The sequence below is a fragment of the Corvus moneduloides genome, chromosome 6 (assembly GCF_009650955.1).
Source record: "Corvus moneduloides isolate bCorMon1 chromosome 6, bCorMon1.pri, whole genome shotgun sequence".
Taxonomy (NCBI): Eukaryota; Metazoa; Chordata; class Aves; order Passeriformes; family Corvidae; genus Corvus; species Corvus moneduloides.
This window is the reverse complement of record NC_045481.1, coordinates 34439774-34452280: the sequence shown is the minus strand read 5'-3', so window position 1 is coordinate 34452280 and position 12507 is coordinate 34439774. Positions and strand designations below refer to the sequence as shown.

The following is a 12507-nucleotide window of genomic DNA, read 5'->3' as shown; positions in this document are numbered from 1 at the left end:
CCACTTCAACACCTCCAGGTATTTCTTGTGCAGGAGGCCCCAGAACTGGATGCAATATTCCAGGTGGAGTCTGAGAAGGGCAGAGGTGAATCACCTCCCTTGACTCGCTGGTCACACTGCTTTTGATGCAGCCCAGGATATGGTTGGCTTTTCTGGGCTTGAGACACTGGATGAATCTGACTACAGCCTGTGTTCTAGACATGGCATGCTGAGCACTTTTCATCCACTGCTCCTAGTGTATTGATAAACATTCAAAAGTTTAATGCCAGAAGATACTTCTGACATTAAATTACTCTTCTCACTGTTCTACTAGGAAAAGAACCATGGGTTAATTCACACTGCTGACAGTACCACAAAAGGCCAATGACTGACTTAGAAATGAAGCCCAAGATACTGGTATACGGCTTTTGTATTCATCTCCAGTATAGTTCTGTCTTTGCTTATTGTCCCTCTAACTTCTGACTCTTTTGTTAGTGACTTACAGGGCAGATTTCTTGTTTTGTACAGAATTCAGGCATCTACAGTCCATGGATAGTTAAAACTTGTTTTAGACATCACTTACAGTCTTGTAAACATTTCCTAAGTGAACTATCTCTTCATTCCCGAGGCCCTTTTTCTCAGAATATTTGTCTGCTAGGTCAAGATGTGTCTTGATGTAACCATCTACTGTTGGCTTGATAGATACAATTGGACTGACAGCTCTGATTTGGCTGGAAGGAATGCTGTGGGAGTAGGGCAACTTGCCATCAGCCATAAGTGTCTAGCAGGATGAGCAGAATGAAAGGACATGAGGAATCTCATAAAATGGAAAAGAAAATCAAAAGAGCTTAATTTGGCATTTAATGAACTTGCTCTCCAATCAGTTACTTCCTGGTCAAATTTGCTGACAGTGGTGAAATCTTGCTCCAGTGGCTGAAGGCAGAATGTATCTCTGAATCTTTACGGAAAATACAAATGTACCCAAATGAGAGAACTGCTCCAGGTAACTCAGTCTCAGTGCACTTTCAGTGCAGTGAACACATGTAGAAGTTAACTAGCTAGTGATAGTCTCCCTGTCAAGTTTTCTTAGCTTTAAATGAGACTTCATTCTATAAACAGTCTTTAAAAGGGCCATGCATTTTGATCCCTGGAGTTATTTGCCATCACTTTTCCCATTTTCAGGAACTTTATTTTTCTATCCCAAAGTGCCATGAGACAGCAGTTTGTTGTGCAAAAATTGTGCAAAGCAGAACACTTTCCAGGAGCAGTAAAAGATCTGTCTCTGGATTTTTAGGAGTTGGATGACACCTCATTTCTAAATCCTTATCATGGTTTGTACTCCATGTTAAACATCAGTCAGGTCTTCAGAGTGCAGTTATAATGAGTGAAAGGGATAGCATGCTTTCTGAGAGGAGAGGGGCTATACACAAAGTCATTAGCTGCAGTTGTTTTCATCATTTATGTAACCTAACGAATGGAAGGTGATATAAGAATGTTTTTTTCTTTTTTTTTCCTTGACCCTTCCATCTTGCTAGTCTTCAGTGGTAATGCAAGTTTTTCTTTAGGAAATGTGCATTACAGGAGAACCCTGACTCTGTTTTAGAAAACAAGTTGTTCAACATAGGGCTTTAACTAGCAACTGTTTCAGCTGAAATAGCTCCTATTGGGGTCAAAGGAAGATAGCAAACATTTTCAACAAGAGGAACATGAAGTTTGTTTCTTGTAAAGATGACTATAAGTAGCACAGAAGCTAATGAAATTATTTTAACTTTCTATAAGGTGTACTTACAACCTGTGAAGTTTTAAATAGCAAGTTGATTTTCATTGGAAGCGATTGTCAGTTTTTACTTCCCGGCTTTTAAGTTTTGTTTGCTTTCACTGAAAATGTTTAGTCATAGCATGTTGATGGACAATTGTTTATTCAGATACAAAGATGTGTTTTCTAACAAATTTGTCTTTTTAATTGTGTGACTCTATGAATATAAAAAAATACTGCGTGACAGTTTCTTGCTTTGGTGTATAGACCTAGTAAGAGTCAATGACCAAGCAGAAAAGTTAATTTGCTTCTGTTTTGGGTTTTACCACTAGCACAAAAGCATTCCACTTTGGCTAATTCACTGCCTTGTGACAAAGAATGATATAACCCACTGCTCAGATGTGTTATTTCGGGTTCTTTCTATTCATCAGACTAGAGTCAACTGTGAGAGTAATAAACTACTGATTTAAAAAATAAATTTGAAAAATAGTACAGCTTTAAAAAGTCAACCTCTTTATTTGTCTCTGCTTCAGATTTACAAACTGTCTGTGTCATGCCTTAGGTACTGTGGTTTCACTGGTGATTTCATTATGTATGTTGTTCTCATTCACATATTTGTCATATTAGGTCAAAAACCTTCATTGTTTGTTCAGATGAATCAAAGCAACCCTCTAAGTCCTAATATGCAGGAAGGATGCTTTTCATCAAACTTGCAGCTTCTCATAGGGCATTGCTCATAAAATCGGAATTCTGCAGCCAATACAGGCCTTAAAATATTGCAAAATAAAGCTGAAGCACATTGTCAAATATAATAGGACTTTAAATGACTGTGACCGAAAGTAATATGAAGATTTAATTATTCATGTCCATGTGTGCTTGTTTTCCCCTAGGTGGCATTGGCAGGGTCGTCAATGGTGCTTTTATGGTATTGAAAGGTCATCGGTCAATTGTAAACCAAGTGCGGTTTAATCCTCACACTTACATGATCTGTTCTTCTGGCGTTGAAAAGATAATAAAGGTAAGATTAGTTATCAGAAAATGTGTTCTTTCAATGTTTCAGGAAGAAATGCTTTGTTTTGCTCAGCATCATTCTATTCCACACCCATCCTCTCTTCTCCTCTTATTGTTTTATAAAATGTTATGTCTTGTTTGCTGGCTAAATGGATCCAGACTTTTAATCGGTCATTTCAACTTTAAACTTCATTTCAATTTCAAAGGTTTCAGAGATAAGGGATAAGATCAGAATTTTCTACATTTGTACCTTGAAAAAGGAATTTTTCTCCAGTTTAATTCCATGCATAGCTGAAGTATCATGCAAACAGTCCCTCTTGGGTGAGTTTGGTCACAGTTGTAATGTGATCTCCTGCAACTTCTGATACTTTAATAAAAGTATCTCCAAAGAGTATTGTTGAACCTTAACCTAGACTGACCTGGCTGAATTTGGCCCAAACAACACCTCAGAAGCCCTCCTATAATTTTTGTACATATTTGTGCATTGAATCAATTCAACATACCTTTTCTGTGGCTTCCAGAGGAAAGACTCTTAATAACCTGCACAATATGTCTTTTCTGAATCCTTTAACAATCTTCAGTATTTTTAGGAAGTTTTTTACCTTTTTCGGTGGAAATGGAAGAGATGAGAAACTTTGTTAGATTCTGAAATTTTCTTTCCTTAAGGAAAGACAGTCAATATTGTGGGAGCAAGGCAAAACCAATTTTGTTATATGAGGGTTGGGAAGGCAGAGAAGTATGCTACACTAATGTGATTTGCATTCTGCTGCCATAGATATTTTGCTATAATTTAGGTCTACCAACAGGATGAAAAAAGCCATAATCATTTAATTTTGAAGTAGGATAATAAGAACTGCTGCTGATCCTAACTATTTGTTGAATGACTTCATGAAAGTCTTACCTGCATGTGGCTATAAATAATGTTAGAATATTAGTAAATGCTTTTGTCAGCTACAAGTTGACAGCATGAACTTGTCCTGCAAAGGAATGTTTTAGTGATGTGCAACTTATGGACCAGAACTGCCCCAAAATCCTGGGACCATGGCTCAATGTCCCACTGCATCGCTTGCATTACAGCCACTATCATTTGGGTTCTGACTGTAGTTCAGCTTTCCTTCTCTTCTGTCTTCCCTTGTACTTTAGTTCTTCTTTCTTCATCTGTGCCTGCCTGACAGGTTTGATCCCAAATACAGTAAATACAGGCTTTGAACAAAAGTGCATTGAACAGTCTTAGCAGCTCACTGATTTTTCAATTTCCAAGCAGTCAAACTGTCACTGTTTAACAACAGTTTTGCCAGAGGCATATTTTTTTTGCTTTGGGAACTTGATTCATGCAACCTGAATTTTCCCTTTTGGATTCTAGATCTGCTGACCCTTCACCCTATGAATCCTTCTTGCATGAGTGTGCTTAGACTGTTGGATTAGCATTGGTATAAACATCCCCTGTGTTGCTTTTGTGTACTTCTGCTAGGGTTTTGGCAGGGCATTTTTTTTGCCTAGTGATTAAAAGGTTAGTTTGATTATGGCTGCAGTCACAGGTTGTGTAACTCTTTGAAAGACACCTCTGCTTGAGCGCTTCCTTAGAAGAGAATGCCTGTTGTGTCACAGTGTGTGCAGTGGAACTTGTGCAGCTGCTTTGAAGGAACTGAATTCCCCAAACATTGCAAGCTAGAAACAAATTAAGGGAAAGGTGTTTAATGTATTAAGTTTATTAGCGAGCCAGAACTTCTCACCCTTTTGTTGTATGTCCTTTTGTCTCAGCTTGTAATGTGCCTTGTTTGGGGATTGGGTTGTTTCAATGCTTGTGTCTTGTCTGAGCTGCCTGACTTCGCTCTCTAAAGGAACTGTTTTAGTGCACAGTGGTTTGTGGGTGACTGTACAAAGGTGGTTTCTTCTTCATTCCAGCTAGTTCTGTGGATAGGTTGGAGACTAGTAACTGCCACTAGCAGAAGGGCAAAACAGGAAAAACAGCACCAGTGGTTCTGAGGGGCCATTTACTGCATTAAAACCAGCTGGGAACACAAGTCTTTCCTTTGCATGGCTGTCTTTCTTTCCCCTATATAAACCCTTCATGTGCTTGCTCAGAGAAATTGAAATGACAGGAGAAGGAACCATAAATAAAAATTGTAGTTAATTTTTTTATGTTTTCTTATTTTGTTCCTTTTTGTTTATTTGCTTCATTCACTTTCTTTAAAAGTGTCCTTGTTTTTATTATCCTTCAAGTATCTTCTAAAACCCTTCTGGAATTAAATCACAGAAGATAACTTCACTGTGGTTGGTTGCAACTGTAGAAACAATTGTAGAGACTTTGTGATGAATTAAAAACGTGGATGCAAGTAGTTGTTTGTCTGAGCTCTTAATTTTTAGACTAGCTGGCCTAAATTTAGTACTTCAAGAAGGGAGGAACTGATAGCACCAGCATCAAGCCATAGTACAGACAAGCCATTCAATAATTCCATGAGCTTCTGCCAACACATTTGCTATTTTAATGCTGATTGTAAATGAGAGACAAATTAATCTCAGGCCTAGCCCCACAGAAAAGAGTAGTATTCACAAGAATGGTTTTGATGGTTTTGGTTATGTTTTTTTTGCTTTAGTTTTATTTTGTTGTGAAGCACCCACAAGAATACAATTTAGTAATTCATTGGTTAAGGTTTGATTTCTGCTAGGACCAAAATTAAGACCCAACAATCTCATTAATAGAAGACATTAGAAGTCTCTACTCCAGACAGTGTGTGGTGGACATGTCAACACAAATGAATTGTTCATTGCCCTTCATTTACTGAACTTCAGTAAAATTGTCTGAAAAGGCACAGCTGCAAACTAAAATAATCATTTGCATCAAGCATTCACCACAAGAGCTAAAGCAATACAAAACAGAAAAATACCACTTTCTCCTCAGTTAAGTGTGCAAGACATTGGGACGTGCTGGCAGGAAAACAGATTGCATTGCAGAAGAAATAAATGAGGCATTCCCTCTGATGTGTTGGACTTAGAGGAGGACCATGGAGAATTATGCAGTTAGGAGACAGTTCCAGGAAAGATAAAATAGATGAAGTGCATAACGACTTTCAGAAAGAAATTCTGTTTTGTACTGAAAATGGAATATTGTGTAACAGAGCACAACTGTTGTAGGTCCCATTTGTTTAAAAATCATCAGTGTGTCAGAGATAACAAAGTCTATTTGCACATGTTGCCATGGTGACAGATTAATGTCATTGTGACTATCTGCCTCTGCCTAATCAGATAATCTAATATAGCTGGTTTTAATTATTCTCACGCTACAGGCATAACTACTTTTTTGTTTTAAAATTTGGGGGTTTGCCACCATGGAATACAAACAATTCAAAGATGCTGTCAGTAGATATCTACTGAAGTAGAGAACCAGTTTCATATTTCAATTTTTCTGTTATTGTTCCTATTTTTATATCTGTACTCAGGTCATCAGTGAGTAATAGTCATCTTCTTAATCTTCTGACAGAGAAAGAACTTCTTGATAAATTGTTGGCTTCAGTGGGTTGATTTGCCAACTTATTTTCTCCAGTTTGATTACATTATTCCTCAACGTGGCATCAGTCAGAGGACGAGAAAAAGGCAAAGGCATTCCATTTACAGAAGCCCATTTCAGATGCCACAGAGAGCACTGGATCAGTTGATGCCAGTTTAAAATCTTCCCAGGTCTGCCAAGGATAGATTCTTAGTCTGATTTCTTTCTGTGACTCTGGCAGGCCTTCACACTCCCTGATAACAGAATATCTAAAATGCAGGGATATCGTTCTCCAGAGACAACTGATCCTTTACAAGCAGGTATTCATCCTGAATTCCCTTGACTTCTCTTTATTACTTACTTCTTCTCTGTGAACAGAATGGAATGGAAAACCCTCACTATGGACTCTTTGTAGCTATTTTTTCAATATTTTACACTGCTCTATTTTTGCTGATGCTTGCAGAAAGAGCAGAGAGATGTGGTAGTGCCAGCAAGGATGTAGAATATCTCAGTGCACACTTTATGAACCTTCTTAGATTAATTTCATTAGAAAACGGACCTTTCTCAGAGGGACTTCGGGGCAGACTACCTCTCCTCCGTTTATATTGGTTCATACAGGATCTAAGCATTTTCTAATTCTGTTGCTTTAAAAATAAAAAAAGGTTTCATAAAACCTAGTGATCAATCGACCACTGCTAAGAATTAGAGGAAGGGGCATGCCAGCCTGTGAAAGCACACAGTATGAAGTGTTTACAAGAAGATATGCTTCTTAAAAAGATCTGATCTGCTTGCTGAAATGCTCAGTAGTGGGAAAAAGGGGGAAAAGATCTGACAGGTTGTGAGAGAAGGTACTGAACACATGCTACATAAATCATCAAGAAGGCAGCAACCCAAGAATAGTCTTTCAGCAAGTAGAGTTCTTTTTTTCTGTTAAAAAACTTGGTGTATCCACAAATCAACAATCTCTCTCATGGATTCACTGAGAGAAAGCTCTTTCCTACATTGTCTTTAGGCAGTGAAGCCTGGGAAATTGAGGATGAAGAGTGATTCTTTCTGTTCTCTTGAATAGTTCAAAAAGGTTAAGTATGGTTGTTGAAATTCTGTACATAGTAGGCTTAGACTGGGTTTTGCTATCTTCATCCAAACGTGATGCTTGTCCTTTGGGCTACATGTCTGGTAAGTGCAGTGCTTGAACCAAGCCACAGAGAATCGTCTTCATTCTGGTTTCAAGTGTCATATTAAAGAACTGCACTGGGAGAGAATTTGCGGAAGTACTGCAAAAAATAAAAATAGCGATTAAGTACCAATAGCAAATACCACCTTGATGTTGAGATGTTCCTAGAAACAGCTTAATGTAATGCAATGTAAAGTTCCATTCCGTTTGCTCTGAAAGGCAGCTTGATGATTGTGTGCAGAAGAAAGGCAGCCCACTTTAATTTTGGAATAGCGTCTCTTTTATCTGTCTAGCCAGATCATATGTGGAAGCTCTGTTAACCATAAATTACAGAGAATGAAAAGTAAAAGCCTTCAAATTTGTGAGATTTTCAGAATAAAGTTTACTTGTTCATCTTAAATTCAGCTGTTCTGGACAAGTAGTTGCAAGATAATTTATTTCATTTTGCTGTCATTATTAAAGGTGTAAAGTTTCTCGTGAAACTCTGTTGAAAATCTCAGTGAATACAGAGTTAGTGGCATTCTTGTGGGCTTTTCTTATATTGCTTGTCATGGTAGTATTGGGTTATGTTGCATGTGTTAATTAGGCATCTGTAAGATGAGTGCTGATTATGTCATTTATACATGCAAAACACTCTTTTTGTTAGCAGTTTTGTCTATTTGGAACGAAAGTTAATTAATTTCTGTTGGGAAAATTGTTAGATTTTTTTTCCAAAAACTATCCCAAAAGCCCAACCTGTCATAGAATTTTTTTCCCTGAGCTTGTTAGCCTGGTAAAACCAAAGCATGGCTGAGATCAGATCTTTAAAAGCAGTACATTAAGGCATTTTAGGTAAGCTACATACTGGCTCTGCTCACAGTAAGGCATTGTTCATCCCATTAAAGTGATAGTGGTTGTTCACAGAACGTCATAATCACATTGCCCCCAAATCTGTGAGTAAATCTGAGAAGGGTGAGGACATCCAACTATTATGTTTGCTATGGATTACCAGTTTCTTAGGGATATTGGTGGATCTTCTTTGGAGTTTTTTTTCCCCCTTTTCCTCTCCATACCAGGAAAATTGAGGGAAGGACAGATGGATAGCATAGCAAGACTGTGGCTGTTGGTGAGATCAGTACACTTCAAAAGTAGTTTTCTACTTCAAAACTCTTCAACTTTCCCCATCAAAACTGCTGCTGTGTCTTCAGAGGATGTTGGAAGATTTTTTTTCTTTGTAACTGTTCCCTAAAGCCAGTAGTGCAGCTCTACTTTTCACCTCCATGCATTCAACTCCCTGCCTGCTGATCAGGTGGGATTGACTACGTAGCTGGATGAAATGTTACTCTACACCACTGGCACAAGCAGCTCTGGTTTCCTGGGAAACAAGTGCCTTCATTAGTGCTAAGACTGTATTGTAGGCAACAAACTATTCTTACTGTTAGTGAGTAAGCATCCCTGATTACATAAAAACGGAGCCCTGCAATTTGGGAGGAATTATCACACAATGAATTACCAAAATGATGGATAATTTGCAGTGTGAGAGCTTTTGTATTCTGGATGGGAGAAGTAAATGCAGGAAAAACACATTTGTAAAGGGGAAGATAAAATCCCACAGCTCTGTAATACTTGTAAGTATGATACTGAGGGGTAAAAATTAATAAAAACAATCTGCAACCTGCAGCTATTCTGGGTATTTGAGCTACTGTTCCATTTCAAATGCTTATAATGGTTTATGAATTCAAAGACATATGTTTGGGGTTTCTTTTATTTTCTGTTACAGATCTGGAGTCCCTACAAGCAGCCTGACTGCACAGGGGACCTGGATGGTAGAATTGAGGATGACTCACGTTGCCTCTACACTCATGAAGAGTACATCAGTCTTGTGTTGAACAGTGGTAGTGGTTTGTCCCACGATTATGCCAACCAATCAGTCCAGGAAGATCCACGGATGATGGCCTTTTTTGACTCTCTCGTGCGCCGGGAGATTGAGGGCTGGAGTTCTGATTCAGACAGCGACCTCAGTGAGAGCACAATCCTGCAGCTCCATGCAGGAGTAAGTGAACGCTCCGCCTACAGCGAGTCAGAGTCCTCCACCTCTTTGCATCACTCCCCACCACATGTGGCTGAAGAGTCTGATGAAACTGCCTATAACTTAAGGGCCTTAAGATCAACTGCGTCCCCCTCAGCCAGAGAAGATGTGTCTTCCCGTCAGCAGAGGCTCTCTGCACTGAGAAAGTATCAGGATAAACGTCTCCTGGCCCTTTCCAATGAGTCTGACTCTGATGACAATACCTGTGAGGCAGAACTAGATACAGACCTTTTCCCACGGCCACCATCCCCGAGTCCCGAGGAGAATGAATCCAGCAGCTCCAGCAGCAGCAGCAGTACAGAAGATGAAGAGGAACTGAATGAAAGACGCACATCGATGAGGCAACGCAATGCGCTGAGGCGCCGACAGAAGGTGCAAAAGGAGGAAAGGACTAGCACTAACACGGAGAATGTAACCCCTTATATAGGTGAGGACATATATGATTACCCCCAGATCAAAGTAGACGATCTTTCTTCTTCTCCAGCTTCTTCACCAGAAAGGAGTTCGGCCAACAAAGTTCTTAAAGAAAGGACGTCCCCTTGCTCAGACAGTGAATCAGTGGAGAGAAAGATTTATAAAGCTTACAAATGGCTCCATTATTCTTACATATCATATTCAGCTAGTAAAGATGGTGAATCCTCCAGAGGAGATGGAGAAAATGATGAAGGGAAACCAGGAACCAGTGGAAGGCACAATGCAGCACGCTCGCTAACTAAGGAAGATGCTAGGAACTTAAGTCCAGTAGTTCCTCAGGGTTCCTCAGCTCCTTCTGCTGAAAGCCACAACAGAGAAACTTTAAAAGAATGTGGTGGGATAGAAAATTCTAGTAATGGTCAAGCTTATGAACGTGACAATCAGCGGCGGATGGAGGGTCAAGAAAACACATCTGAAGACACAAGTGGTGGAGGTGTAGAGCATTCTTTTGAGACTAAAAAGCTCAATGGAAAAGCTATCTGCAAAGGGCTAAATAGCTGTACCGAAGAACCTTGCATTCAGACCGCAGGACTTGTGGAACAGAAAAATAGTCAGAACTGTCAACCAGCACCAAGCCATCATTCACTGGTCCCTCCATTCTCCGCTGTTGCCATCTGTAGTATGTCAGGTCACTGCTCCAGAAACCAGACTGATGGCAGTGAGGAGAGGAGCCTCGACCCCTCCTGCATTAACCACAATAATGGCCACTTGCATCTTCACCCTTCATGCTTCAACAATGGACAGAGTTTTGGAGAGCAGGAGACTGTGACGCAAGGACTACAAGTGCACTCAAATGCTGATAATGGCAACCTTGTACAGGTGGGTGTGACCTTGCACAAAGACTGCTGCCTGTCTGAAATGGACTCCAACAGCTACAATGTGAGCACAAGAGAGGATACTGCTGACCTGCATCCTGCAGGCAGTGAGAGCACTCAATCTTTTGGAGGACTGAAAAGACACAGAGCGGAGTTGGAAGATGCAGATTCAGAGAGTTCATCCTTAGAAAAGAAGTTGAAAACATGATAAATGCAAATGTCTGTCGTAGTGTGCACTCTCTCAAAAAGAAAAGGAAAAAGAAAGTATTAAAGGCACATAGAGCTTGGGTCTGAAACATTGCGTTTGATTCTCCATTCCGTTCTTCAGTGGGTCTGTTTTAGATTGCCAGTGGTTCATGCTGTATAAAAATCCAACTTGCTCCTTAATGAGACTGAGTCTAGTGTACCCATACAAGGTTCTGTTTAAAGTAAATCCTTATTAAGATGGTTGACTGAATAATTCTTGTGTGAACATGTGTCATTTGTTCAGCCAGCCAACCAGGATGACTTCTTTAAAGTTTAATTGTTCTTCCAAGGAGGAAGTTTTCTATACTGACACCACATATTGCAGGCTGAAAAACAGTGGAATTAGATCACACTGCTGGTAGATCACACAATTAGGGTGTGTTTCTTGTTGAGGAAAACAGGGAAGAAGTCTTTCTGAGCCCTTTATTCTGCTTCAGAAAGTAAAGAAATGCAACCATTAGGGAGGATAATTTCAGAACTGGCTGGTATCTTTAGAGATAATACTTCATAAAGCACTTACTTCTGATACAGTTCAGTGACATTATTTTTATGCCAACAGAAAAGCTATAGGAAATGAGCCTCTTTCCAAAATCAACTTTAGACTGTTCCCATGGTGACATGCAATTTTGTGGGCTTTTTTAAAGAAAAGAGCTGAATAATACAGTGCCATCACTATATAGAAGTATGGTTGTTGGCAAGAGGCAGGTATTATGCTGTAGACTTCATTCTAACCAAGGGCTTTTAAAAATCAGGCACTGAAACATGCCTTTCTGTGATCTTAGCACATAGACATTCTTCTCCTCTATTATTATTGTTGTTATCATTCTTATTATTATTACTATTATTATTATTATTATTATTAAGAATATGGTTCTGGGTGTTGAGATATATCTTGATTATGCCCACCCTTCCCCCATGTTCTTACTTTTGGGAAGCAGTAGACCAAACAGAAAATAGCTGAAGTATGGATAATGTAACCGATTCATGTTAATAGCAACATTTGGTAAAGTCTGAAAAATGCTTTTTTAGCAGTTTCCGTACCCCAAAACAGGTTAGGATTGGAGATCAGGGTTGGTTTTCCACCACTGTGCTGCTAATATTTAAATTGCAGATGGGTAGATGTATTCAGCAGAGTTCTGCATGTAAGGGAGAGCTTCAGAGAACTGTCCCCATATGTGGGGAGATTGAGTCTTCAAGTCTGGCAGTCGGAACTTGGGCAAGAGCACAGCTCTTGCTGCCAAGAACTGGAGTACTCTGTGGTGGACAGAGTCCTTTCTTGCCGGGGCACTGTTTTGAGTGGAGTATCTGGTGAGTCATCTCAGTTCTGGCATGCTGGAATTGGTGGAATTGCACTTGCTTCCCTAGCACCAAGGTAAGAGGAGTCAGTATGTGAAGGGAAAACAAACCATCTATAAAGGACACAAAAACTAAATGTGCGTGCAATAAAAAAAGAGGCTTCTTTTTACCCTACTGATTTTCAAAGGCTTTCAAGCCCAA

The 12507-nt window shown here is 39.5% G+C and overlaps 1 protein-coding gene across 2 annotated transcripts in view; it reads left to right on the top strand.

Moving 5' to 3' along the window:
* DCAF5 (DDB1 and CUL4 associated factor 5) overlaps positions 1-11224 on the top strand; it is a 70900-nt gene extending 59676 nt beyond the window's left edge. For both annotated transcript variants that reach the window (XM_032112325.1, XM_032112326.1), the window contains exons 8-9: positions 2626-2753; positions 9167-11224. In XM_032112325.1, coding sequence (XP_031968216.1) covers positions 2626-2753; positions 9167-10972 — 1934 coding nt within the window. In that variant the 3' untranslated portion in view covers positions 10973-11224. The remainder of the gene's footprint in view (positions 1-2625; positions 2754-9166) is intronic.
* The last annotated feature ends 1283 nt before the right edge of the window (positions 11225-12507 follow it).